The following is a 25,605-nucleotide window of genomic DNA, read 5'->3' as shown; positions in this document are numbered from 1 at the left end:
CTTAATAAGGTAGATGTCGCTGTGGTATAATGAGCAATACGTATAATCTATTAACCATGCACGTATAATCGAGAACGTGTGTGTGTGTGTGTGTGTGCCTACATGTCCAGATAAGATTGGCGTGGGTAATTTTATTATTCGCTAATAGGTGGAGTTTGACGGGAGCGACGAAGACGGATAGACGGAGGGCAGTCGGAGATAACGAAGGATAGAGAAACTTCGGATAAACAGGGAGAAGAAGAGAGGGTTACGAAATCGCGCGACGTCCGTAGATACCGACTAACAAGGAACGTCGACAATTTCTCGTCTTTGGATGCGACGGAGCGCGAAACAACGAAGGCGTAAGTCAGCGGCTCCGCGACCGCGATACCGAAACTCCAGCAGTGCGCGAGCGGTTCTTTTACAAGTTACAATTACTTACTACCAGCTTGCATCGTACGTACGTACGGGTGGGTTAAATTTCACCGTGACGGTGTTGCCGAGACACGGTCTAACCAGCGCCGACGGAGAGTGTCGGAGAGAGAAGGAGAAAGAGAAAGAGAGCCAACGAAGGACGCCGAAGCCGACGCCGACGCCGACGCCTCTCTCGCACCTGCAGACTACTACCTGCGCCGCGAAGAGAGGAAGAGAGGAGAGCCTCCTCTACGTCGGCAGAGCGAGACGCGCCTCCGTAGGCATCGAACATAAGTAAAACATCGCGCGACGCGCGGAGGAAAGCGGAAGTACGGAGATCACGCCCCCCTACCTCCCACCTCTCATCCTCCGCCGGCAAGGCTTCCGATCCTTCCATATTACACGAATTTATATTATATATTCCGATCGGCAGAGACTCACCGCGAAAATGAGTGACGGAACCGCCGCGGAGACCGAGACGAAGGCCACCTACCTGGGCCTGGACCTCAGCACTCAGCAGGTAAGGCCCCGTCGTTAGTATTTTACGTTCACCGCTTATTCACTCATTACTACAATTACAATTTAATCATTTAAGCGTATATCGTACACAGAGGGAACACGATAAATTATATTTTTACCACACACACGCGGTATTATTATACGTGCAAATAAACTACGACATTTTTCATGTTTCGTTCCTCCTCCTTCTCTCCCCCCCTGTTATTTTGTTACGAGTGTGTATAATATTATACAGGCACGAACCGCATCATTCCATCATCATCATCATCATCATCATCATCGGCACATTACGCTCACAGATAAAGGGGGCAGATCTCGGTGAACTCGGCAGGTTGTGGTGTGCGTACTTTGTAGATGATTTATTTATTTATTTTGTTTCTTTTTCCATCTCTCTCTCTCATTTTTCGTCGGCGAGGAATCCTTATCTCGGTTTTTAACACACCACTGGTCACATGCTGGGACGTGCCTCTCGATCCGTGGGCCGCGTTGCGCATGTGCAGGAACGCACTATCAGTAATTGTTGTTACTCCACGATTGTTTAATCTATGATGAAAGGAAGGTTGGCGGGTGGGAGGGAGGGAGGGAGGGAGGGGGAATCCGCTTTATCACCGACGATTCCCCAACCTCGGATCAACGGAGGAGGAGATGAAATGAAACGCCGGTTGACGACTCGTTAAATACGCTTTTCGGCATTACACCCGATCCTCAGGTGATCGCGCGAACGACGATGAGGACAGGTAAACGGCGGCGCTGCCTGTCGAAATCGAACGCGACACCTGTGCGCGCGGTTTTTTTTAAAATGGTTCCACCTGGGGACGCGGTTTCTACCTCGTTTCAGTCTTCTTCACTCCTTGATTTCGTAGCTACTTATCGAGGCTCTGAGACTCGACGATGCACGGAGAATATGTACGATTATGCAGATACTCGGATTTCATAAGCAGCGGTGACGAATTACGCGATATATGTATACATGTATACATGCGTATACGTAGGATGCACAGGCAGTGAGATCACCGCGAATTTAAAAAGGTGCACGTTAGGCACTGTCTCTTTTCTCGACAATTTCCTGATATCTTGAAGCTAAGAATATCAGTATCAATTTACAAGATTAAAGTATCAATTATTGTCATTGTCTTACTTGCTAAGTACCTAATTGATGTAACAAGTGAGAGGTAAATGATATTGGAAAATATTTTGAATGAAACTATCAATTATCAAGAAATCTTTTTCACTATCAAGACTACGTACCGAAATTTACGTAATTTTGGTTTATTATGCGACGTTTCAAAACAATACGAAACGATCGGTTAATCGATTATTTTTAACTCAGCGGCCATCGCCACTTGAAACAGAAGTACAAAAGGCTGTATTTCTATACTGCATATGAGATGATTAGCACTTTTAGTTACCCATCGATCGGGGATGACGGAATTCTTGCGATATAAAAGGGAATGAAACGAAAATTAAGTTTAAAAAAAATCTCCCCAAGATTTAATCTTCATTTCATTTTCTTTCAGTTGAAAGCTGTTGTGGTGGACGAGAACCTGAAGGTTCTTCACGAGACTAGCGTGCAGTTCGACAATGATTTACCGGAGTTTAGGTAATGAGTAATTTGAGATAAGCGGGGGGAAAATAAAGAGTATAAAAATATGCCCACTTACCGTGCGACCCTTGTACCCATATTGTTCAATAAATAACAGCTGAGGATCGGTGGCTTGATTATCTGAAATATATTCTTTGTAAAACTGACTATTTTCAGAACCTACGGAGGAGTTGTTCAGAACAAAAGCGATCCCTTGCTCAGGGTGGCTCCCACCCTGATGTGGGTAAAAGCCCTGGACATGATTCTCGACAAATTGCGGGTCTGCGGTGTCGACTTTGCAAAAGTCGCCGCGATTTCCGGTAGCACGCAGGTGAGAAACTTTACGTTATTGCCGACACGGAGATACAAAAATCTAGGTCTCAATGAGACGACGTATCCTACGATATGTCGGATCCTGATATTAATTAATGATTAATAGAATTTTTTCTCCCTTGGCGTGAAAAACGAAAACAGCAACACGGTACGGTTTACTGGGGAAAAGGAAGCGGCAATCAGTTGAAAAATTTGGATCCGGACAAGTTTTTGCACGAGCAACTGGCGACGTTTTTTTCGGTCGGTCTGTCGCCGGTTTGGATGGACTCTAGCACGTCGGAGCAATGTCGTATCCTCGAGGAGGCGGTGGGCGGTCCGCAAGTAATACATCAGACTAATCCTTACTCAAATTAAGATTTCATTCCGTGGTGACTCGGTGCGTACACAAGTATGCGTACACAATGTACCATACATATAGTGCACCAATGCGTGTGTGACCGTGTTGTACACATGATGCGAAACGAGCTAACGAGCTAAACTACTTCCTCTAATATTTGCCGCCGTGCTGCGGTATGGCTCCTGAGACTCTTTATCATGGCATACGTTGCGACGTGACTGATAGCACGTATGGCTAGAGAGCGCATGGGTATACGTCTATGTGTATTTACGTATCCTGCTACGTGAATGTCTTACCTATGTAAATAAGAAGAATGACTAACGCTTCGACTATCTCCGTTTTCCAGAAACTGGCAGAAATAACAGGATCCAGAGCTTACGAAAGGTTTTCCGGTGCGCAAATAGCCAAAATAGCCCATTACAAGCCGGACGCTTATGCCAGCACCGAGGTACAACACTAGGTGTGACCTAATTATTGAAATTTTCAAATCGTATTATTTGCTCGTAAAAATTCAAATTTTTAATTGAAATGAATTAAAGTCAACTGATTTCTGGACTTGATTCAATACTTTGTACCGTAACCAAGAGAACGTAAATGATGGTCACATATTTACTTGCGAAATTCATTTCCAGAGGATATCTCTCGTCAGCAGCTTCGCGGCTACTTTATTCCTCGGGGATTTCGCCCCAATTGATCTGTCCGACGGGTCAGGAACTAACCTTCTGGATATCCGAACTAAGGACTGGTGTGATCAGCTTCTAGAGGTTCGTAGATATACAAAAAAGACCGGGACAGGGTGGCGAAAATTTTGATCAAATGAAACTAACTCCCTGTCTTATCCCGTCAAAAAATTCAGAAATCCCTGACGTTTTCCCACGAAACTTGGGTAATATTGGGCAGCTTTTACGACCAAAAGTTCCAGAAGTTGTGCACACATTGAATATACAAATTTGGATTTAAAATGCGCATAGTATTGCTTCCCTTCGCACGAATAATTAGAAATTGAACGATATACCATTTTCGAAAGTTAGCTTAACTGAATTTACGAAGCATGGCTGAAGTTTGAAAACGATATATAAAAAAAGTACGGTTCCCTGACTCTTTTCCAGTTTTTCCGACAATTGCTGAATTCTTTGTCCGCGTTTTACGGAAAATTGAGAACAATTCTCATACCTATTCTCTCTGAAATTCCCTCCGTCACGCAGTTTCTCATCCTCACAGGCTTGCGCTCCGGGACTGAGAGAGAGGCTCGGAAGTCCCGTGCCATCTTACACGAATTTGGGTCCAGTTTCGAAGTATCTCGTTGAGCGATTTGGGTTCGATGAAAAATGCCGAGTGATAGCATTCACCGGGGACAATCCGGGCTCTCTGATTGGTGGGTAACGAGTCCTCGATTTAGCCTCTACGCAGCGTAGTATCAAATTTCAACTATGTTCGCAGGAATGAGACTCAAGGACGGAGATGTGGCTTGTAGTTTGGGCACTAGCGATACTCTCTTTTTATGGCTTGAAAAGGTGAAAACCGCGACGGAGGGGCACATCTTCTGCAACCCGCTAGAGGACGGGGCTTACATGGCTTTGCTTTGGTAAGATACTTTCCTAGAAAGGTAAGAGAAGAGATGAATAAGATTTTGAACAAGAAAAATTCAGAGCGTGCAATGTTTTTAGCTTTAAAAATGGCTCTCTGACTCGCGAGAGAATCAGAGACAGCGCGGCCGGTGGATCCTGGCAAATTTTTAACGAATTATTGGAGAGCACGCCCCGAGGAAATTTCGGTAATATCGGACTTTACTACGACGCTCAGGAGATAATTCCGTTCCTTAACGGAGATCACAGATACAACAAAGCCAACGACGAAATCAGCCGATACAGTTCAAAGGAAGTCGAAGTCCGGGCGGTCATAGAGGGTCAATTTATCGCGCGAAGAGCCCACGCCGAAGACTTTGGCTTCACGATCGGTTAGCCATCCGAGTTATACTTAAATTTTCCTTCCCAGAATAAACTTTCGACGTCTCTATGCTCCACGCATTCGATTTTATCCCACGTTCTTTCCAGGCCCAAACACCCGCATTATAGCGACTGGGGGAGCTTCTAACAACAAAGCGATACTCCAAGTTCTCGCCGACGTTTTCAATTCCCCTGTTTACGTCTCGGTGAGTCGATGTCTCATTCGAAACTGCGGTATAATAATTCGAAATTACTAAATTAATACAATTTTAGGAATTAGCTAATTCGGCGATGTTGGGAGGGGCTTATCAGGCGAAGCACGGATTGCTGCGTGGAGAAAAAACTTTTCTGGAAATAACAGCATCGTTACCCGAACCTCGGCTATTGTGTCAGCCGTACAAAGACGCGGAGTCTGTAAGTGACGCAAAGTTGTAAATAATATTACTTGTGCAAATAATCTTACACGGAAAATTTGAGTATTTAGTAACGCTGTTTTGCAATCATTTTCAGATATACAAGCCGATGATCGTTCGGTATAGAAAAATCGTCGCCGATCTGCTGAAGAAGGAATAAACTAAACCCAAACGAAATACTGAGAAATTTTTATGGACTTCTGCTGTTTAACATTCCGCCCTTTTATCGACAATACAAGTACCTCTGATTAGTTTTCTACTGCACTGACGATAGGGCTAGTTAATTAGAAGACTTTTATTTAATTTTAATTCGATGAATGACAATAGAAATTTTAGGCTCCTAAGCATTCTGGAAATGCTTTTGGTCTACTGCTTGTTTAAAAGTTTATTTCAATTTAATTAATCGATATCTCTTTATAGTCAATGGTTAGTGAAATTACATTTAAACGGCATCCAGGTGATATTTTATGTATGGATAATAATATAATTTACTCGAGGATAATTTTCATCTACTCGAATGGCAATAATGTCGCTGCATAATATAATTTAACTTAGCGCATTCCATTTCCACTATAATATACAATAGGCATATTATATAATTTATGGTGAAGTAAGTAGGCGAAATAACGACAAAAGTTTCATCAAGTAATCCGACTGCAAACTTGTAACAGCTATGCTTTGTTTAGGCAAATTTGAGTACTTGAAGGCACAAAAAGACTACCTGGCTAAGATACAATCAGGAGAAAATTCAGAAATTTCGCTCTAAGTTGTTGAAGAATGAGGAGAAAAAAGCTTATTTAACTTACACCCATGTGCCTAAATTCCATGTAAAGTACAAGTTTTAATAAAATATTATTCCCATGATGATTATTTATTCGATAAGAGGTTGGATAATTTAATCGGTTTACCTTTTCCTCAGAAAGAAAAGAAGTCACTAATATACGTAGTTTTAAGTTTGTTGCATATCCAGCGTATAAGTGAAATTAGAAAATTCTCTTAGGGTAGGTCGATTGACTGACATTTTTATAATCAATTGCCGTAATTACCTGAAAAACTTTTACTTCTTCCTGCCACCGCGCTCCTTTGGTAAAAGGTTTATCACGTTACCCGAGGCTAAATTATAGTAACCGAGAGTGTTGTTGTCCTTGAAGAACATTCCCTGGAAAAAGAATGTTAAAGCACGATTTCAAAATGCGCAAAAATGAATAAGGACAAGTGGTTTCCGATATATGTATGATAAATCGCAATAATCACCTCGTATTGAAGCTTTTGTTTCCCAGGCGGCATTCCAGTCTGTTCGTGAATGCTTGCCTTCATTGTAGCAATGGTATCGCTCAATTGCAGCGTGATGTTCAGAGTTTGTCCGTTCAACTTCCACTCAGCTTTCTCGGTCATCATAGGAACGGCGATATTGACTTGCACCGGACCCTGAAGAGCGGATTACATTGTTAAAAATTATAGCTTGAACGTGGGATTGTTGCTTGAATAATCCTGCGAAACGAGAAAGCAAAACAATTAATAACACTTACCTTATTTCTAGCCAAGAACTGTTGCTCCGGTATCAAGGAATCTTCGGTACGCAATTTCTTTGCTTGCGGTTCTTCTTCCATTGGCTCGCCAGGATGCTTTATACCAATCTACAATTTTTTGAACGGACAAGTAGATACGTAACGAAACAAAGTCGGGAATATCACAAAAAGAGTAACGATTTTACGGCTGCTGGGCGTGAAATTTTAGTAAATTAAAGTAAATCTTACCCCACTTGGTAACGGCGGCTGCATCGGAGGTGGCGTTGGCATGAACGGCGACATCGCTGGTGCTGCAATATTAGAAAACACAATGAAGCTGTACGTGATGAAAAAATTTTATTATTGCAGAAAGACGAAGTGAAACTTACTCATTAAGGGGGGCGGCCGAATCGGCGGCATGGGTGCCATCATCATCATAGGTGGTTGAGGCATTATGGGTTGCGGAATACCCATCGTCGACATTCCAATCGAAGGGGGTGGTGGTTGAGCAGGAACCGGTACGGGTTTGGGCGCGGGTGGCTTTGGAGGAGCTTTCAGGGTCGCCTGAGGCTTGGAAGCCGCAGCCGCCATGTGGGAGAGTTCAGCAGCTCGAGTAGCGGGTTTAGGCCCGATTTTCTCCTTTTCCTCATCAGGCAGAAGGCCTTTAACCTTATGGATTTGATGTATTTGCTCTTCAAGTGTAATATTAGCGCGAGCGGCGCGCGTAGCGGCCTCAACGCTCGACGTGTGACCGTCCCACGTAACCTTGTCGTCTTTCTTCTTGTCCTCTTCACCGATCTTCTTACCAATAGCTGTCTCCTCATCTCCCACACCGAAAATATCCGTACGCCGCTCGGCCAGCTGCTTCAAACTTGCTTCTATCGCCGTACCAGGAGCGAATACGGTCTCTTGGGCCAGTTTGTCCAGGTGCTTATCACGCTGCTCCACCCAGCGAGGATCCAGCAGACCAATTCGCATGTGTTCTTGCACTTTGCTTGCTGGGATTCTCTCCCCAGTTATAGGAGATATCAAATACTCATCTGGCGCAGTGGGGCGAGTATTCTTCACGGAAGCTAGATATTAATTCGTTGGATTAGATGGCGGTGTACGATGTTGTCGACGAATAACCTAAACTCGAGACACTTCATCAGCTTACCATGTTGTTTCGGATCGTACCCCTTCTTGACGACGACATTGCCCGGGGTTGGAGGTAGCGGCGGTGGTTGCATGGTATCGCGGTGTCTCTGGTCTTTGCCTCTGTTTGAATCTCCAGGAGGCGAAACGTCGTCGTCATCACTGGAATCTTCCTCCATATCTTGGACCTGGAAAAACTGGTGTTACAATGTCTGATACTGCTGACATGCGATATTAGCGATTATCTCCTAATAATATAATGATAAGCACAAAAATAATTGCGAAATTCACATAAAATTCTCATGCATGGACAGAATTTTTTAATTCACAGTATTCCTTGACATTCACCTGGTTGTTATCTTTTGCTCTGTCTTTCTCACCCTCGCGAGAGTGGAGCTCTTCATCCCCGTCACTTTCAATCTGCATTTCCACCTCCTCTCCATCCTCAATGCGTTCCTGAAAGAAAAACTCACTCAGAACATGTCCTAATCCGGTGATACTAAATTAAAAACTTATTCAATCGTGTCGTGTGAAGTTGAATAGCATTTGAACAGTTTACGACTGAAAATCCACGCACCTGCATCAAAACACGAGCTCCAACCTCGTCCGGAGTTGTGGGAGCGGGGAAATTCCCAACTTCAAACTGTTGGTAGTCAACCGTTTCAACGACAACAAAATCATGCCAATCAATTTGAGCATAAGCAACTCTTTCTCGCTCTAATTCCTCTTCCTCTTTACGCCTCTGTGCCTCCTGATACTTGAGCCACTCTGCGCGATATTTCACTTGTTCTAATATCTTGTCCATGTTCGCGGCTTCATCTCGCAGCCGAGGAAGTAAATCTTTCGGAGGAATCAGCACCTGTTGCACAAATAAATGAAATACCAATTTCTATTCTATATGCATTTCTGTATTCGCACCGGGCTTACCTTTGTATACTGTTCAAGCAGCTTAGTGAAATATTGAAAGAGAGAGTGCTGAGGACGCAAAAAGTCAAATTGAAAATTCCTCTGCTCACGATTCATTAGATTGGTCAAAAATTGGCGCCCATTACGAGCTACAAACTGAGCTGTTAGTTTGACAATGTCTCTGTAAAATAATTGACAGTTTAAAATGGACCGGATGCAATACAAAATAAATTCAGTAAGAGTAAAATAAAAGTAAACCTACAAATCTAGAGCGGAAATAGACGGGGGATCAGCAATGAATTCAAAATCAACTGGCGGATCCTTGGGTACGAACGGCTGTTCGACTTGCTTCAAAATTTCTTGTTGTTTCTGGTGGGCTGTGAGATTCACACCTTTACCAACGCCCAGACCGATGACAGGCTCCTGTGCCTTTCCCTCCTTGAATTCCTTAACTTTGTGCTGATAATAAGCATGATACGGATCGCCAAAGTTGAGGAAATTGAACTTTGGGTTGCCAAGCTCGTTCTGACGGATCCTCGACTCAAACTCTGGGCCATTTCTAGCAACAAAACTAGCCGTCTTATCAACGATATCTGATCAGCTGTGTAAGGAAATTGATACATGAAAGATATTTCCGTGATGATTTGTTATTTTTACAACATCGACTTACGATTCGCTCTCGTTTACCCACTGGCTCTTTCAAAAGCGGTTCGATTGATTACTATCCTCCACCTGAAAGGTGCGCGTTACGATCAGTTACAAAGTTCTTACACATTTTAAGCAAATTTAGAAGAGCGGGTGATGAGTGAAAAAATGAAAAAACGTTGCTCGAAAATTCAGTTTCGATAAAGGATACTCCTAACCTCCGGGGGAGGGTATATGATGCCGACGATCGGCTGCGAGGACGGCGCGGCATCCTCGACTTCCGCTGGTTGGGGAGTTACTATTTCTTGAGCCGGCATTCTTTCCGTAGCTCTATTCGCAACTCGTTGTAACAATTATTCACTCGTCATTTAGAAGGGCAAAAATTCAACTAAACTCCGCAGCGAGAGGAACGTAAAGGCACACAAGAATCCGAAATCAGGGCGATATCCAGACTTCAAGGAACCCAATGGAACTACCATAGACTACTAAGAAACACCAAAAGGGTCCGGGTGTGCGAATAATTGAACAGCGAGCTAGCTGACATGATCTCTATTTGACTGTTGGTTGATCGTTACTCCACTAGGTTCGCATTGCGCCAACCCGTCAATGTATTCTTTGATATGCTGTCAGAGTTTCGTATCTACGGTTCCTTTTAAATACAGACTGCAGAGCGAATGTGCAGCAGCCGCATAACCTCAATATGAAATCATAAATTGATAATAATATAATTTATAAATACGTATGATCTGTGAAATAATCGTCACACATTTAACCTGTAAATATAGAGTGAGTGTCATTTATAACATCACCTGTTACTCTTAGTGTTATGTCACGTGTTATTGGGAACAGAGTAGGGCTAGTCCTTCTGCTTATATGCTATGGCATATTACATAAAGAATTATTCATTTTCCAGATTAATGGCAATGCTACAATTTGGCGGAACCATGTGTAACGTGGTAACTAGGTTCGCCCCTCGTACGATATGGAGGATTAATTCGCAGCAGTTGTTAACACTCAGCAGTTCCGCAGCCCCTGTTCCTGACATTGCTTCTATTGTTGACAAGGTTTGCTATCCATTGACAAAGTAATACACAAACTGGTAGCTCAGTTTTTATTCCCTGCTTAACTTGCCTTCAGCTGTCTTTTCCTAATTTTATTACATTTATTTCTATTATCGCCTACTGCACAAGTGTTCCTAATCCTTCTTGATCACTTGTCATTTACTGTCTCTTGAAATTCAGCAGCCCAAGAAACCAGTCCAACAGCAAACCAGTACAAAGCAGAGTAAACCGAAACTAAAGTCCGAAAACAAACTAGTCGAAGCGGCATTTGCCGCAATACTGAATGACACGAAAACAGTGGCCGATAGGTCTTCAAAATCCTCCATTAGAAAAGATATTTCTGAGGCTAATACCATCGACAAGTTATTAAGCATAGCAGGAAATGAGAAAATATCTCAAAGAGATGGTCTCAACATTATGTCTATTCTCTCCGAGTGGATTAATGCAAAGACAATCACTCCGGCAGACTTTGAGAAAGATCCGAGGTTCTTGTCGCTTTGCAAACAGCTTGCAGGACAGGCTGAACAATCGACAATATCCAAACCCCACGAACATGGTGATTTAAAAACTGTGCTCAGCCTTGCGGGAGATGATGAGGCAGCAAAACTCATTTCTACCCTATCTCTCGCTCAGATGACCCAGGTCAGCCCTAATTCGGTAAGCATGCAAAGTTTTTTTCATTTCCTAATACATTCTGTTCTTAGGTACTTACCACCTTGGCTCACAAGCGGAGAAGATCCCTACCCATATTGAGATCTTTGTCGTACCATATCTCTCGCAGCTCTGAGAAAATGAATGTAAAAGAATGTGCTGACATTCTATTTTCATTGGCTGTGCTGAACTTTCCAGATGAGGTATGAAAACGAAATATTTTTTTCTGCTTATCATTACTTAAGACGAAATATCAAAGATCAACACTTTTCTGGCATGTACAAATATTGGAAAAAATGTGTAGGTACTGATGGAGAAAGTTAGCTCAGAATTAATCATACGTATTCCTGAGAATAATGGTACCGCTGTAATAGGCTCAGTCGTAACATCCTTGGGCTTTCTCCGATATAAAAATACCGAACTGTTGGATGCATTATGCGAATGGATCTTGGCAGAGCCACGATCACTGAAGCCACAGTACATCACATCCCTGTTGTTAACTTTAGCCACTGTTCAACACATACCTTTCAACATGACAGAATTGCATAAGGTACCAAACTTACTTAGAATTGGTTTTCCTCTCTTTTCTTGTCTGCGAAGCTTTTTCAATTTTTATTACTGAATGGTCTAGGCATTCATAAAGCCATTGAAGGAGACTGATGTATCCGCTTCGGAAATATGGCTTGATGTTGTCTGGGCAACTGTAATTCTAGGAATAGCAGATCCTGTCCAAGTTGCTTGCACCTTGAACTCAGTTTTTATCCAAAAATTGACAGGTATCTCAAAATATATTTCTGAATTGAAGTGAAACTGGCTCGTGAATACCATTGATCCTTATCATGATTCTGGTTAAATTTCACAGACTTACAATGTCTGACGATGCCAAGGAAGGTGAAGCTGCTCAACGTTAATGCAGCAGCCAAATTACTAATCCCAAATTATACGGGTAAGTTTGCAGTTGACTATGGGCCATCATTCTAAAATAATTGAAAATATATTTAATAAATGTATTTCGTTTATCGAGAGATCTGATTATGTGATTTAGGGCCATTTTTAAACGAAGACCTCAATTCGGATGAGACATTCATCAATAGACCCAAAGAAAAACAGCTCTATGTTACCTCCGTGCACGATACCCTTTCCAATCTATTCGCTTCATCAACTTGTCTGAAAATCAATGAGAACACCGGAATGGGCTTTATTATAGGTGAGCTATAATTAATTGGAATCATTGATAAGTTGATATAATTAGCTCATAACTTTTCTTTATGATTTATCATTCCGCAGATGCGGAATGCTATGTGGACGATAAATGCAATCCACTACCGATTGGTCAAGCGGCGAAACACAGTAATGCTACGAGGTAAGTGTGTAAAGTTTGTTAAGGAATGGGGTACCTATATACAAATGAATATGACGTTCGCTTATTATATCTTTGAAATCTATTTGTGAAAATTTTGAAAATTGCTGTTTTAGACTTGCGGTGATTAGCCTTTATTACAACGACTTTTGCCGAGGGGTCCAAGAGTGTGTGGGTTTATATTCGCTGATCATCCGACTACTACAAGCTAAGGGATACAAAGTAGTGCTTGTACCTTATACAGAATTTAATCCACAGGATAAATTAGTAACACGTGTTAAATACTTAAAGGAAAAAATACGGTTAACGGTTCAGTCGAGTAGTACCTAGGGTCAAATTTCATAATTTGTTACTATTAATCCGTGATTAAACAATTAACAAATTAATTGAAGGGGGGGGAGGGGAAATATGCGAATGGCACACCATTGTGAACGACAATTGAGCAAGTTTAACTTGACCCATTTCTCAAAAGGTCGATCAATGTTATGCCATTATTTTTTTCCTTACGAAACACAAAATTCTAGACGTGAAAATCGAAGAACTACTTTCGTAACAAAAACATAAATCGACGACGGTGAACTCGCAGAAGGAAAAAGTGGTGTGCAAAAAAAAAAGAAAAAAAAACAAAAATACGGTCCAAAAGGCATAGGTATACAAAGAACATTCTCATTCGCAAATCACCAATACGACCTGATCCTGTTCGAGATTATGCGAAAAATTTGTGAAGTTCGCGACGTAGTAAAAATAAAGAATTTACATCATGTAATTTTAGTTTTACTTTCATACCTTAACGAGTAACTGAATATTTTACTTGCGTAGAAATGCCGCAGTCCCCTGCGTGTTCGACTATGTTTTAAAAATTGGGACAATGATTAGAGATATCGCCTGCATCCCGTTAGAGATTCCTGATCAAATACCAACATCAAGCAAGTGGCGACGCCAATTTGGTTGGTTTCATTGACCAACCGCCATCAGATACACGCATGTGCGAGTTGTTGATCCGTGGACGTTACGTCGGGAGAAAATTAAATGTGCTTAAATCCTTAAAGGATCAAAGTATTAATCGATTAGCTGAATTGTGTTAGGAAAAGAACACGGAGAAAAATGTTTTCCGCGAGACGTTTGATTCCGTCGCTGAGCAGGGAGATCAGGCGTCATTTAAAAAAATCTCTAACCTCAAAACCAGCCGCGGCCGTAGAATTATGCGAGCCGACTAAAGGCGAGTAAAATACCTGAATCAATTCCATTTCCAATGTCACGTTTCGTTTGATGGAAAACGATTTTCATACGTCATACTTTCATCACGGATGAATATATTTCTTACAGAGAATAAAGACATACTCGTTGAGCGAATGGGCGAGATAACAAAGATCGGTATAAATTGTCCGGAGAAAAAGAACAGCCTCAACCGAATAGCGGCGCAAAATCTTTCCGACGCTATCGAAGAATTTGAGCAAGACGAATCCGCCCTTGTCGCCGTTATCCACGGTATTGGGGGAAATTTTTGCACCGGCTATGACCTCAAGGAAATATCCGAATACGACGGAGAGTCGGAAGACACTTTGCCACAGTTCGGGCCTCTGGTACGGCAGGAATTCCGTCATGCTTTTTACCCCAGTACTCCTTTCTAAATCTCACTCCAAAAATCGGAGGAGAAGAGGAGGAAATCCCAGGTTTCCACCCCCGTTTTCAGTACCGGTCTAATTTTCAGGCGAACCGAATGACTCTGACGAAAAAACCGATGGTTGCTGCCCTCAGCGGTTACACGATCGGAGCCGGTCTCGAGTTGGCTCTTCTCTGCGATTTAAGGGTGGTCGAGGAGTCCGCAGTGATCGGTTTTCACAATCGGAGATTCGGCGTTCCGATCCTCGGCGGTGGTACCGTCCGTCTACCGGCTCTGATCGGCCACTCGAGAGCGATGGACATGATCCTGACGGGCCGAGGAATCACCGCCGCTGAAGCCTTCTCGTGGGGATTGGCGAACAGGCTCGTGGCGTGCGGCACGTGTAAGACGAAAGAGAAAAGAAACTGATTGTGATAATAAGAATAACGAGACAGGCCAGCCGGGAGTGCCTCTCCACTCATTCTTCTTTGCTTCCCCCAGCCCTAGGACAGGCCTTCAACCTGGCCCAGTGTCTGCTCAAGTTCCCCCAGCGTACGATGCTCGCCGATCGAGCCTCCGCTCACAACGCCTCATTCTCTTCGCGGAGCTTCGAGGAGGCGTTGCAGTACGAGAAGGATCACTCGTCGCATCTTTTATTGGAAGAAGGCGCCGTCGGTGCTAAGAAATTTCGCGAGGGTATCGGGAGGCACGGAAAATTCTATCATTTGCGACCCATCGATAGAAGCAAGACCGACGAGATTAAAGACGATCTTTTGTAGTTGTGATAATTTAATATAATCCTATAGCGATTATACTTGTATTGTATATTGAATAAAAGCGTCTCTTTAATCTTGCCGGACAGCCGACGTTTTTTTCTTTGCAATATAAAAAAGTTGTCACACCTCCTGCACGCCTGGCTGACAATAATTTTGCGAGATTATAAAAAAAAAGTTTCGAGACATCGCACTTTGAAAAATAATAAAAATTAAGCAACTCTGTCTCTCGAAGCCGGTTTGCTGACCCTCGATCGTCTTTCCGGATGTACACTTTTACCAGCGTTCTTGTCCTGCAGCGATGATTTACCCGCGACAGATGACGTCCGTTGCTTTCCTGCAGGCGGTTGTTGTATCTTTGACATTATATCGGCGGCAATTTTGCTTGCCTTATTGCCAACGGCGTTGATTACAGGAAGAACCCGTGAGATCCGTCCCTCGGTGTCTCCTTGAAGCGAGAAACACGATTGGAAAGAAAAAAAAGCCATGAAACTATGTCGAAATTTGTAATCATATAGGTATACAGAATTAACCGCATACGCTATGCAAAGGATCGGTATAACCGGTTATTTAGGTAAACGTACGTACTTTCGACCTTGACGATGAAGTACACAGTCCCGGGTACCAAAATATCCGTCCCTCTAGCCCAGCAAGGATAATTAGTGACGTTCTTCATTTGACGCGTATCTTCTTCGCAGAGATCGATTTCCCCTGTTTTATTATCACAATATATTACTTGGGGTAAGAAAAAAGGCAGGAAATTAGGCAGCTGCGATTGGCTTCGCCGAAGGACGCTTCGCACACCTTCTTCGAGGCGAGCTGTTTTTCGTACATAGTCCATAATTAGTCCGATCGGACAGTCGATGTTCACCAATACTTCTCTGGTACCGTTCGAAGAATCAGCTTGGAGCTCCTGCGGATCGTCGTTCCCGTTCTTCCCTGCAAGTTTGAAAAGGAAAAGGAATTACATGAATTGAAATATGGATTGTCACGTACCGAGAAAGTACTTGACGCGGACCACGGTCATCGTCGGCATTTTTATTCCGTCACCCTGTCGGCCTGTCGAACACGTAGAGTGCGGATAAGTCGCTGTGTACAAATTGTGAAAGAAAAAGAGAATAAACCGTAACAAGGAGGAATGAAAACAAACTTCAAATGTCTCTCGCCAAGGCTACCAAGAAGCCGAATATCGATAGAACGATCGCTGTCCCAGTTTCCTTCGAGGTCCGAGACGCGAAGAATAAATGCCGCGTCTGTTCGTCTCGTCTCTCCACTGTCACCTCGTAATTAGGGGGCTATTCAAGTAGGTATTAGCTAATTTCTTGCAAACTTTTGCATCCCACCCCGAGCGACGACGATTGGTAACGTTTGCTTGTTTTGCCCACTACTGTTTTTTAACGTTACATAACGCTTCTTCAAAAGTTCATTAGCTGATCGATTTATTACCTGGAAATGGCTCAAGTGCCATTTATAGTCACATCTTGATCAATTCATCTCTACTTTATTGGATGTTAATTATTATTAATTGTCAATACACTCTGACATGTTTAGTAAAACGTGAATTCATTATTCATCGAGTATTAAATACATCGTATATTGTCTATCTTCTTAAATGCATGCAGTGAACCTTATATTTGCTAAGATACAATTACTGAGCAATTAATGCGTTATTAACACCTCGTTTTAAAACAAATTTTTATTATTCTCAAGCACGCTGTGTGTTGCCTTTGCGCACGCACTTCGAATTTTCTATGTTAGCTAAAGCTTGCCTGAAACGCCTAATACAACAGGATAACATTTGATAATGTTTCTTCGAATGGCCTACCCGTGTTTAGCTAATACTTGAACGGCACCTGGGCACAAACATCAAATTCTGAAAATGGAGTGAGAGCACGGAAGTACACATGTGCGCACGATTGGAAATGCATTTAACAGAGTTTTTTGAAAAATGAGAGTTTCACCTAACTACACCCGCGTAAAAAGGTCGGCTTTTGCTCGCAAGCCTAGGACGGCGATTAGTCTCAATCCATCCCTGCGCGATATATGTTACATGTTGTATCATATCCACAGATAAAAATCAAGGATGCGCCCTCCAGCGTTGCGTCGTCATCATAAATAATACAACGAAGCGTTCGGCTGAAATGCAGCAATTCAGAAATTTTACATTACGCCCTATATGTATTTATTACATGTATACACATGTGTGCTGCATGATATACATAATATCCGTTCGTATTCGCGCTTGCGTTTGCAATTGCGCACGCATCGATGCTGATTGAGAATTCGAGATATGTGGTATATACTATAATACACAGGCATGCGTTCCTTCTCTTTTCTTACCGTTAAAACAACTGCACAAATTTAATTGGCGAAAGTAAGACAAGCGTTGCCCGATACACACCGACTACGGAGGCGGGCTACACACACACACACACACGCACACACTTCTTTATACACTTATGCGGGCAAGAGCGAATTGCGACGTATAGTGTCGAAATGGGTGCAGGTGGCGGCGGCGGCGGCGGCCGCACATTGTTGCGAAATATCTCTACGGCAAATACTTCGTCTTATACATATCTCTGTATACTCGTACGTGGATATCCGCATGTGTACATCAGGTGCGCCGATCGATGCATGCCCGCGTGTAATCTGCACATGTACAAAGACCTTGGTGAAAATGATTTCGACGATTTTCTACAAATTTTTTAACGAAACTTGGTCATTTCGTACAATCTCGTATCTCGTAAAAACAGAAAATTGTTTTCGTACGAAAATTGTAAATATGTATAGTTTCTCATAAGAACTCGTATTTTTTTTTTTTTTTTATTTGTTAGTAAAAAATCTACAAGCTACTACAATTATGCACATTTATAATTTTTGATGAACTAATGCGACATGTTCCAATTTCTGCAAATATTCGGAGCAGTAAAAATTTTCACCAAGGGAGGAACGCGGGATATGATCCAAGCATGAGAAGAGAATTCAACGACCGACGGATTCGGGCGGTATGAATCGGTAATGGTCAAAATGACTGAGCAGAGCGGATTTGCTCAACGTGCGTTAGTCAACTAGTCGTTACAACGGCCAACCAACCGCGTTATATACACCTTTACAATAGTTATTGCAGCACGATCTGGTCAACCATGCTGCGAGTTTCAGTCCAATACGTTGTGTGGGTATGGAATTTTCTAAAAATAGAGAAACAAATGTGAGTCAACGAAAGTAGAAAAGAAATAAAGGAAGGAAGGAGAAAAAGAGGAAAAAAAAAGAAAGAAAAAATCACACACACACACACGAACCGCAACACGCGCGCGAGTAAAATCTAGTTGTTTAACATAAATAAGGTGTTGCTTATCTTGTACATACGATTACACTGCGGCCTGTGCCTGTGTGGCGGAATAATTATCGCCGCAGACCTTAAGCCGTCTACCTACGGTTCAACCTGCGTACGTTTAGGTACAGGCTATAAGGCTTGTTTTCGTAACCGGATAGATGACAATTTATTACCGGTTATCGCAGCCTGCTACAGACAATCAGGGATACATTGGTCGGCACTCGAGGTGGAGAACTTCCAGCACGCGGTACCGGGACATCGCAAGGCGATCGACGGGATGGTCCCCGACGGCGGTGATCAAGACGCGGAATTCAGGGTCGTCGCCCTCTCCGCGAACCAAGAACCAACGACCAACACAACCACGGACGCTTCTCGCGGGCACGCGTAAACACCGCGGCGTCTCCTCCCGCAGACTTTACCGCACGCTTATCGAGCACGGATGGCGTTACCGTAAACGCGGGAGGCGAGTTCGCATCGTCGATTTATTTCCCCCGCACGCGATTTCACCGCGAGTCCTCCTACGATCAGCGATCGCCGCCTGACTCGGTGTAATAACGAATGACCGATTTTTCTTAAAAGATTTCGTTTTCTATGACGTGCTCGCGGTCAATTTTCGACGAGCCAATTATGTCACGCGAGATACGCATCTCACGGCTGTATAATACTATACGTAACACGGGTATACGATACGTTCACCTTTCCCGGGCTCCACTTTCGGAACGAATTTCACTTTCATTCACTTGCCAGAGAGTCATTTATACGCGTAATAAAAACAACAACAATAATAATAATTTTAATAATAATAACAATGACTACCAACACCCGCCATACCGTACGATACAGGATACGTACAAGGAAGGGTACGGATTAGTCGTTAATCATTATACGTCCGCAGTCGCATCTCGAGACGTTCAATCGAAACGTAAGGATGAGGATAAGGGTTGCGTTGTAGGCTTTTATACAGGGTGAAGAATAGCATCTACGTGGAAATGGCGGGGGAGCGAAGGCCGAGATGGAAGGGAGGGAGGGGCAGGGCTCGGGGGTTGGTCGGTCGGTCGGAGCGTAATTGGTAATCAGCCGGTATAACTGAAAATCGGTTATAATTATGTTGAAATTTACGAGCTACGGCTCGTCGCGAGCCCGGTAATTACAAGCATCTTCTCAGCTTTCCAAAGTTGTTACAAACGCGTTCGCCCTCGCCCTGCACACACACACCCGTCCCGTGTAACGTATAACTACTACGCTGAAACCCTCGGCACGTGCGCGATAGTTGCCGCTATTCAAGCGAGGCTCTAGGCGCGTATCTTACAGACGCAATTGACGAGGACGCGGTGCTCGGAAAAACGCAATAATATATACGCGTGTTTTACATCGGCGATCGGAGCGCGAGACAACGTTACAAATGAGTTTTCTATCGAGGTCCTGAAACGGCTGAAACAAACCCGCGTCGCCCTGGAAGCGATTCGTTGCATCAGGTTACGCGCGTGCAAGTCACATTTCAATTCCCATTTCACGTGCATGCATATATTAGGCAGGCATTATAGGTCGGTCGTGTACCTACGATGCGGATTATCGCGCAATGTCCAACCGACGATCGTTATCTCGGTTAAAAAAACACGAAATCGCCGGTGTTGTAATTCTAGGGACCTTATATAATCCGAGTCCATTTTGACAAGTTGGGAAAAACGATTAGCGAATCGTTCGCCTCGTATAATCATCTCCCGAGCTCCGACGTCGGGTCAATGATTATCGGCAACTTATTACATACACGCGTGTACGTAGATTTGCTAGTACGGAAATCGAAGAAAATCGTTATCACGCGATTCAAGGAGTCGAGACGCAAATTAACACCACGTTATTCCGCGACTCGGTGTTCAAGGAACATCGATTCGCGCACGTTTCGCGGCGGTTCACCGCCGAAAGAGCGTTAAACGCACCGATACGAAGAATGACGCGAGAAGAGGAAGTCGTGATTGATAGAGTCGTAAATTACGGTAATTTCTTCATCGGCGTGAGTGCGAAGTCGCGGAGAGGGAGGGAGGGAGACGCGCGGTGCGCGGAATTTCGCGTTGCGGTGAATCGGGCTTAAGTACTGAAATCACAGAGCGGCCGCAGTAGAAAGGGTCGACGGCGATGCGGACTAGCTCTCGAGGTATTCAGGCCGCAGCAAGGCCGCCCCGCGTGCACCGAGTCGGGCGCTCGCTAAATGAAATGTAGGTTGTTACATGGCTCGAGGCGGCCCAACCTCGCGTCTCCCGATATATGCTGGATACACGCCGATACGCGATATTCCATATTCTCGGCTTGGGCCCCGTGAAAAGTTATTCTCCGTTCGCCGGTATCGAATCGCCCGCGAATTTCCTTGTAATCCGAATCATAAGTTATTTTTGATGGATCGACTAGCGATCGTCGAGCGTGATATGCGATCCCCGAGTTGTCGCGTAATTGGAATTATCGGTAAGCGTACCTAATAAGTGGTAAATGTTATTAAAAAAAAAAAATACATATACATAATATACATTCTTATTATCGATGAGTGTAAATGAATAAACAGAAAATTTTGAACAGATTAGGTACTTGACTTTGTTCAATTTGTAACGTAGCGTAATTTGCAGATCACGACGGCCGCGGTTACACCTGTAACCAGGTGATAACCAGCTTTGAAACGGTCCTGCACCACCCTTCACCAATAACGACATTCCGCTTCGCAATCAATAAATACATGTATTATCTATCCCGCAGTTGTCGCGCAAGGTTGTAAATACGGACCGTTATAGGTCTATAGACTTAACACTCTAACCGCGGCACGTTTGTCGCTTATCGGCTGTGACGCAGCTTCGGTTTGTTGTGGGAAAATTTTGAATCGGCTGACTTTGACCCCAGGACTGGAACGAAGAGGTTGAGGAGGAGAGGAATTTACAGCATTCCCTGCACTAATTGTAAGCGCAACACCGCGCGTCCATTCAACACGCTCGTCGAATAAATGCGGCATTTGAGGAATGCTTGAAACTCGCTCATCGTTCCATTGCTATTCAATTGCTCAATCCGCGGTGATACCTTGTTCAGGGAGTTAAATACCGGCTAAACGAGGCAGTGACAGCGATCAAGTGCACCGAGCTCCTCGAGGAGTGTCGAGTCAACTTCTAGATAATCGGGAGTCGCTCTTACCTGGCGAATGATGCGTGCGATGGTCGAAAACAACGCGGGCAGGTGTTTCAACTAACGTTTCTTCTCGCCGGGAGCAGAAAAGTCCATGTCAGTATGTGACCAATTAAGCTTGAACGGTCTAAAGTCATACCTATTTTTAGGAGTTTGTTTTTAAGATGAAAACACTCGGAGCCATTTGAGTCTTGGGGCTTTATTATTTACAGTTTCAAAAGCATTTTAGAATTTTTTCATTTAAATTGATAACAAAACGCCGGCATGGCGCGTATAAGTAGCGAACGACCACGTTTTCAATCCGGTAGCGCAGAGTCTTCGGTCAATTTTAATCCGACTGATTTGAAATTTTGACAAAATATTTAAAACTTAAGATACCGTAGTTTTGATCTGAACAATTTTTTTTTTATTCTAACATCTGAGCTACGATCTCGAATCCGTAAAAGTGTTTTTACTAAAAAAGTTTTTTCTATCTGTTACAATTTCGCCAGTAACGTCAGTACCCTACTTATACGCGCCGTGCCGCCGTTTTGTTATTAATTTGAATAAGAAAAATTCAAAAATCTTCTCAAAACTGCAAAGAATAAGGCCCTGATATTCAGATTGCCTCAAGCGTTTTCGTCTCCTTTAAGAAATAAAAATAACATCTATCCAAGCCGTATACTCCCCCCTTAATCTCACTACGTACCTGACAACCTGCAGACGGTAGATATTCCGAAGATGCAAAGCGCTCGAAGAGCCGAGGTTAATCTCTTATCGTCCTTCCAGGGCCTTCCTCTCTCTCTCTCTCTCTTTCTCTCTCTCTCCCTCTTTCTTCCCCGGCCCTCGGACTGGTTTCGCGGCTTATGTGGACCGTGCATGCAGGAATAGATATTTGCGGGGGTGATCGTCGGTTACCGGCGTACATACGTATAACTGGTGAAACCAGTTCTGATAAGTTTAGCCTGCTCCTATACCTGTACCAGGTATCCTGACCATGCCGGCGGTTAACCGGCAAGGGAAGGTGTAACTCTTACGGCCACCACCACCGTCATCGAGGAATTCTCGTCCAGAACCTTGCGAATTATACATCCGAGGACGACAGCGTCGCATCGAAAACAACTCTCCGGCATAATCGTTGAGAATTATTTCCCCTCTCGACTCTCCCCTTCTGTAGCCGATGTCCATCGGCAACATCCGCCTCTGCGGAGCTCGATCCTGAAAAACAGGTGCTGTGTAACGCTGGTATACGTAGATGAGGTATAAACTAGGCGGTTCACATTTTTATGGCATGGTAGATGGGACTATTTAGATGCAAACCAACGCCCCTTAGTCTCTCTTAACGAGCCGATTTTTCGGCGATTGCGGTCTGGCATCTGGATGATGTGCGCGATGTTATCCGCGCCGATCGGATTGCATAAAACACCGATCGGTGACTATTTTTATCAGCCGCGCGAAAACGAAACTCGCGCACACTGTGCCAATTGATTCGTACGGACGATCGTTAATCGGGCGAAAAGATAGAGGCTCTTAAATTTCAGATCGTTAGAAATTTTATTTGCAAGAATTTGCAATAACCGCGCGGCGCTGCGGGGTACCTGGTGGTATAAGTCATTCGTTTCGGATACGGGCCAGTGGAGAACTGGAGGCGTTTCCGACTACGCAACGAACTGCGAGATAAGCGGTACGAGCTAATATCGTCGTCCGTAATTCACCCTTCTAATTCCCGCGTGTCTGCATCTCTCTCTCTCTCTCTCTCTCTCTCTCTCTCTCTCTCTCTCTCTATTTCTCTCTCGATACTCTTACATTTTCCAATATCCGTTTTCACTTCTCGCATAACTGATCAAAAACATCCAAATCTCTACAATTATCACCAGTATGTTCCGTTCTCCGGTGTAGAAAAATGTGGTATATAATCATACTTTCGTATCGTCACAATTTTCAGACGTGGCGCTGCATCTCATGCACACACGTATAAGCGATCGGCGAATGCGAGGTAATTTCCATGCGTGCACCGGGCTTCGAACCCATAAGAATCAATTTACAACGTGCAGTTTGTGCCGAGTCTGGCGATCGGTGTCTTTGCTATCGCGTTATAAGGCTTGTAACAAGTGGGTAGGCATCGTAGGCCTACATCCTGGATCACTGCACCATAATCGTTTTCCCTATCGCAGAAACGCACAACGAGAAGAAGAAGAAGAAGAAGAAGAAGAAGCGCGGCTCGGGTTTACCGCCAAAGATCGTCGCGTCCATTCAGCCCGTGCAGCGAAACGCAAGAGAATCGATCTACTCGACGTGAGGCTTGAGGACTTTTCACTGCTGGAGTATAAGGCGATTATATTCCAGTGAATGTGAATCTCTTCGCGCGAGATGCCGCGCCGTCCTCGCGCCCCGCGTCAACTTGTAATCTCAATCTTACCTAATAGGAGTAAAAGTTACACGTACGTGTGTAACGAACGTATGAATACCTGCGGCCCGATCGTGCGTCCTGCGTTTATATCGCGTACTGCGACGTGGATCAACGTGGATCAACGTGGATCGTTGAAGACTTGGAAAAATGTTTTCCCTTAAAAGTTTACAACCCCTAACGGAGATCCGCAACAAAGAAGGAAAAGAGATTACGGTACAGTGTCGAAAGTCGGTAAAATTTCAAGACTTTGTTGCGTATTCCGTGAAAGTAACTCCGTCAATCTTACACCCTCTGGCAAATAAACTCTCGGCTAAGTATCGCGTATTATATTCAGTTCCATTCTATTTTTAAACACGTGTACATACGGATGGATTCAGGTGTACAAGTACGAGTGTACGAGGATGGAGTACCGGCTCGTGGGAATTAACTGACAATCGGTAGCCTCTTGGGTTTTTCTTATTCAGGCATGGCGTGTACCTCGTTAACTACGTATAATTGTAGGTCTAAAGTGCGAGCAAGAGCGAAAGCGTGAAAAAAGACGAAATGGGGAAGACGCTTGGCCGATCTCGAGTAACACCTTTAAGCACATGCATCTGGATGTAAGGTACGATATCGCAACACATGTGCACGGTACGGAGAGTAAGTAATTCCTAAGATCGGAGAACAAAGAATAGGAGCTCGCGTTATAACTATAGCGCTAGTTAAACTTTCGCCCGTAGCTGTTGAGCTGTAACACAACTTCTAAGAAATCTATCGCGCAACTTCGTCGCTGCAGCAATGGCTCTGCGATTCGCTCGGGTTCTCTATGTTTCATTTTTTATTTGCCTCTCTCTCTCTCTCTCTCTCTCTGCTTCTATTATATTCCACCGATTGTTCTTTTGACATCGTTTTATTTAAATCCGTGCCAAAGAACGTTGCGAGTTTGTATTTACCTACGAACACTTGTACTTGTAACCATATTGACTGCTGGACGCTCGTGTTACGTATTTGTGCCATAACGGTATTTGCATAAAACATAACAACGATCCCTGACCACGAACAAACGGCAGACGGCCCGCAAGGACTCTAAAAGCTGCAAGCGACAAATGATCCTGTGTATATATATATACACAGGATATATATTTATTAGGGTGGTCCTTAATAGGGTTGTTTTTCAAATTTTATGTTCGCTGGGGGGTTTGACGCTTTCAAATTGATGAAAAAAAATTCCCTGAAAAGAGGTACTTCAATCACAAGGCGGAGTATCTCAAGAGTTGACACAGAGAGTTAAAATTTTCATTGCATTTCTTTTTTATCAACCTGAAAGCGTTCAACCTGAAAAATACAAAAACAAACCTATTAACGACCACCCTAATATTTATAAATATACATATTTGTGTAAGGATACCGATAATCGGAGGAAAAAAGCGCGTCGGTTCGCTGCGTGCTTGAGTTGCATTGCGAAAAGCAATTAGCCGCGAGAAATTAAAATATCATATGCAACGGCTAATTTCCATTAGCTAAGAAGAAAGGTTATTCGATCGTAATTCATGAATAATTCGTAGCGCATAAAGGTGTCA

General features: G+C 43.6%; 5 protein-coding genes across 12 annotated transcripts in view; 3 read left to right on the top strand and 2 right to left on the bottom strand.

Moving 5' to 3' along the window:
- The first annotated feature begins 242 nt into the window (after positions 1 to 242).
- Positions 243 to 6,405, top strand: LOC124224654 (xylulose kinase). Of its 2 annotated transcripts, XM_046636682.2 has the most exons (13): positions 243 to 722; positions 827 to 913; positions 2,430 to 2,512; positions 2,672 to 2,825; positions 2,969 to 3,148; positions 3,511 to 3,612; positions 3,797 to 3,928; positions 4,386 to 4,539; positions 4,605 to 4,749; positions 4,832 to 5,121; positions 5,219 to 5,316; positions 5,384 to 5,524; positions 5,621 to 6,405. In XM_046636682.2, the coding sequence occupies exons 2-13, from the start codon at positions 842 to 844 to the stop codon at positions 5,681 to 5,683; spliced, it is 1,614 nt and encodes a 537-aa protein (XP_046492638.1). In that variant the 5' UTR covers positions 243 to 722; positions 827 to 841; the 3' UTR covers positions 5,684 to 6,405. The 2 variants fall into 2 exon arrangements, with proteins under 2 accessions (XP_046492638.1, XP_046492636.1); XM_046636680.2 differs by having other exon boundaries at positions 244 to 913.
- On the bottom strand, positions 3,075 to 10,228 carry Sf3a1 (splicing factor 3A subunit 1). 3 transcript variants are annotated; one of them, XM_046636676.2, is made up of 12 exons: positions 9,928 to 10,228; positions 9,334 to 9,664; positions 9,093 to 9,252; positions 8,743 to 9,024; positions 8,514 to 8,621; positions 8,188 to 8,353; positions 7,421 to 8,104; positions 7,281 to 7,342; positions 7,053 to 7,160; positions 6,778 to 6,951; positions 6,570 to 6,682; positions 3,075 to 4,762 (listed from the first exon to the last, which is right to left on the bottom strand). In XM_046636676.2, the coding sequence occupies exons 1-11, from the start codon at positions 10,031 to 10,033 to the stop codon at positions 6,581 to 6,583; spliced, it is 2,283 nt and encodes a 760-aa protein (XP_046492632.1). In that variant the 5' UTR covers positions 10,034 to 10,228; the 3' UTR covers positions 3,075 to 4,762; positions 6,570 to 6,580. The 3 variants fall into 3 exon arrangements, with proteins under 3 accessions (XP_046492632.1, XP_068993986.1, XP_046492631.1); XM_069137885.1 differs by lacking the exon at positions 3,075 to 4,762 and adding an exon at positions 4,908 to 5,339; XM_046636675.2 differs by lacking the exon at positions 3,075 to 4,762 and having other exon boundaries at positions 6,042 to 6,682; positions 9,928 to 10,225.
- Positions 10,229 to 10,342: 114 nt separating this feature from the next.
- On the top strand, positions 10,343 to 13,472 carry LOC124224653 (FAST kinase domain-containing protein 4). Of its 2 annotated transcripts, none has more exons than XM_046636679.2 (10): positions 10,343 to 10,502; positions 10,630 to 10,780; positions 10,961 to 11,419; positions 11,482 to 11,631; positions 11,733 to 11,978; positions 12,060 to 12,204; positions 12,291 to 12,374; positions 12,474 to 12,635; positions 12,716 to 12,791; positions 12,905 to 13,472. In XM_046636679.2, the coding sequence occupies exons 2-10, from the start codon at positions 10,634 to 10,636 to the stop codon at positions 13,116 to 13,118; spliced, it is 1,683 nt and encodes a 560-aa protein (XP_046492635.1). In that variant the 5' UTR covers positions 10,343 to 10,502; positions 10,630 to 10,633; the 3' UTR covers positions 13,119 to 13,472. The 2 variants fall into 2 exon arrangements, with proteins under 2 accessions (XP_046492635.1, XP_046492634.1); XM_046636678.2 differs by having other exon boundaries at positions 10,958 to 11,419.
- Positions 13,279 to 25,605, bottom strand: part of LOC124224655 (uncharacterized) — a 40,219-nt gene continuing 27,892 nt past the window's right edge. Inside the window, exons 2-6 of one of the 4 annotated variants that reach the window (XM_069137914.1) lie at positions 22,346 to 22,854; positions 21,667 to 21,784; positions 16,161 to 16,223; positions 15,753 to 16,103; positions 13,279 to 15,612 (exon numbers count right to left, since the gene is read on the bottom strand). In XM_069137914.1, coding sequence (XP_068994015.1) covers positions 15,377 to 15,612; positions 15,753 to 16,103; positions 16,161 to 16,200 — 627 coding nt within the window. In that variant the 5' untranslated portion in view covers positions 16,201 to 16,223; positions 21,667 to 21,784; positions 22,346 to 22,854 and the 3' untranslated portion in view covers positions 13,279 to 15,376. Of the gene's footprint in view, positions 15,613 to 15,752; positions 16,104 to 16,160; positions 17,935 to 21,666; positions 21,785 to 22,345; positions 22,855 to 25,605 lie in introns of those variants that run through there. The other 3 variants (XM_069137913.1, XM_069137908.1, XM_069137917.1) reach the window with 3 other exon arrangements.
- Positions 13,873 to 15,252, top strand: LOC124224657 (probable enoyl-CoA hydratase). Its single transcript, XM_046636689.2, has 4 exons — positions 13,873 to 14,007; positions 14,115 to 14,371; positions 14,500 to 14,794; positions 14,893 to 15,252. The coding sequence occupies exons 1-4, from the start codon at positions 13,893 to 13,895 to the stop codon at positions 15,168 to 15,170; spliced, it is 945 nt and encodes a 314-aa protein (XP_046492645.1). The 5' UTR covers positions 13,873 to 13,892; the 3' UTR covers positions 15,171 to 15,252.

Source organism: Neodiprion pinetum, chromosome 1 (assembly GCF_021155775.2).
Source record: "Neodiprion pinetum isolate iyNeoPine1 chromosome 1, iyNeoPine1.2, whole genome shotgun sequence".
Lineage (NCBI taxonomy): Eukaryota > Metazoa > Arthropoda > Insecta > Hymenoptera > Diprionidae > Neodiprion > Neodiprion pinetum.
Note: the sequence above shows the minus strand (reverse complement) of the source record. Positions and strands in the feature narration are given on the sequence as shown.

Bases quoted from the DNA above. Each gene is read 5' to 3' on its own strand.
- Sf3a1 (XM_046636676.2), bottom strand. From the start codon at position 10,033: ATGCCGGCTCAAGAAATAGTAACTCCCCAACCAGCGGAAGTCGAGGAT. The intron at 9,253-9,333 runs GTAGGTTTACTT...ATTATTTTACAG, and splicing joins TCTATTTCCGCTCTAGATTT to AGACATTGTCAAACTAACAG. The intron at 8,105-8,187 runs GTAAGCTGATGA...ATTAATATCTAG, and splicing joins GTACGATCCGAAACAACATG to CTTCCGTGAAGAATACTCGC.
- LOC124224654 (XM_046636682.2), top strand. From the start codon at position 842: ATGAGTGACGGAACCGCCGCGGAGACCGAGACGAAGGCCACCTACCTG. The intron at 3,149-3,510 runs GTAATACATCAG...TCCGTTTTCCAG, and splicing joins AGGCGGTGGGCGGTCCGCAA to AAACTGGCAGAAATAACAGG. The intron at 3,929-4,385 runs GTTCGTAGATAT...TCATCCTCACAG, and splicing joins GGTGTGATCAGCTTCTAGAG to GCTTGCGCTCCGGGACTGAG.
- LOC124224653 (XM_046636678.2), top strand. From the start codon at position 10,634: ATGGCAATGCTACAATTTGGCGGAACCATGTGTAACGTGGTAACTAGG. The intron at 11,420-11,481 runs GTCAGCCCTAAT...TTCTGTTCTTAG, and splicing joins CTCTCGCTCAGATGACCCAG to GTACTTACCACCTTGGCTCA. The intron at 12,375-12,473 runs GTAAGTTTGCAG...TATGTGATTTAG, and splicing joins ACTAATCCCAAATTATACGG to GGCCATTTTTAAACGAAGAC.
- LOC124224657 (XM_046636689.2), top strand. From the start codon at position 13,893: ATGTTTTCCGCGAGACGTTTGATTCCGTCGCTGAGCAGGGAGATCAGG. The intron at 14,372-14,499 runs GTACGGCAGGAA...TCTAATTTTCAG, and splicing joins TGCCACAGTTCGGGCCTCTG to GCGAACCGAATGACTCTGAC. The intron at 14,795-14,892 runs GTAAGACGAAAG...TGCTTCCCCCAG, and splicing joins GCTCGTGGCGTGCGGCACGT to CCCTAGGACAGGCCTTCAAC.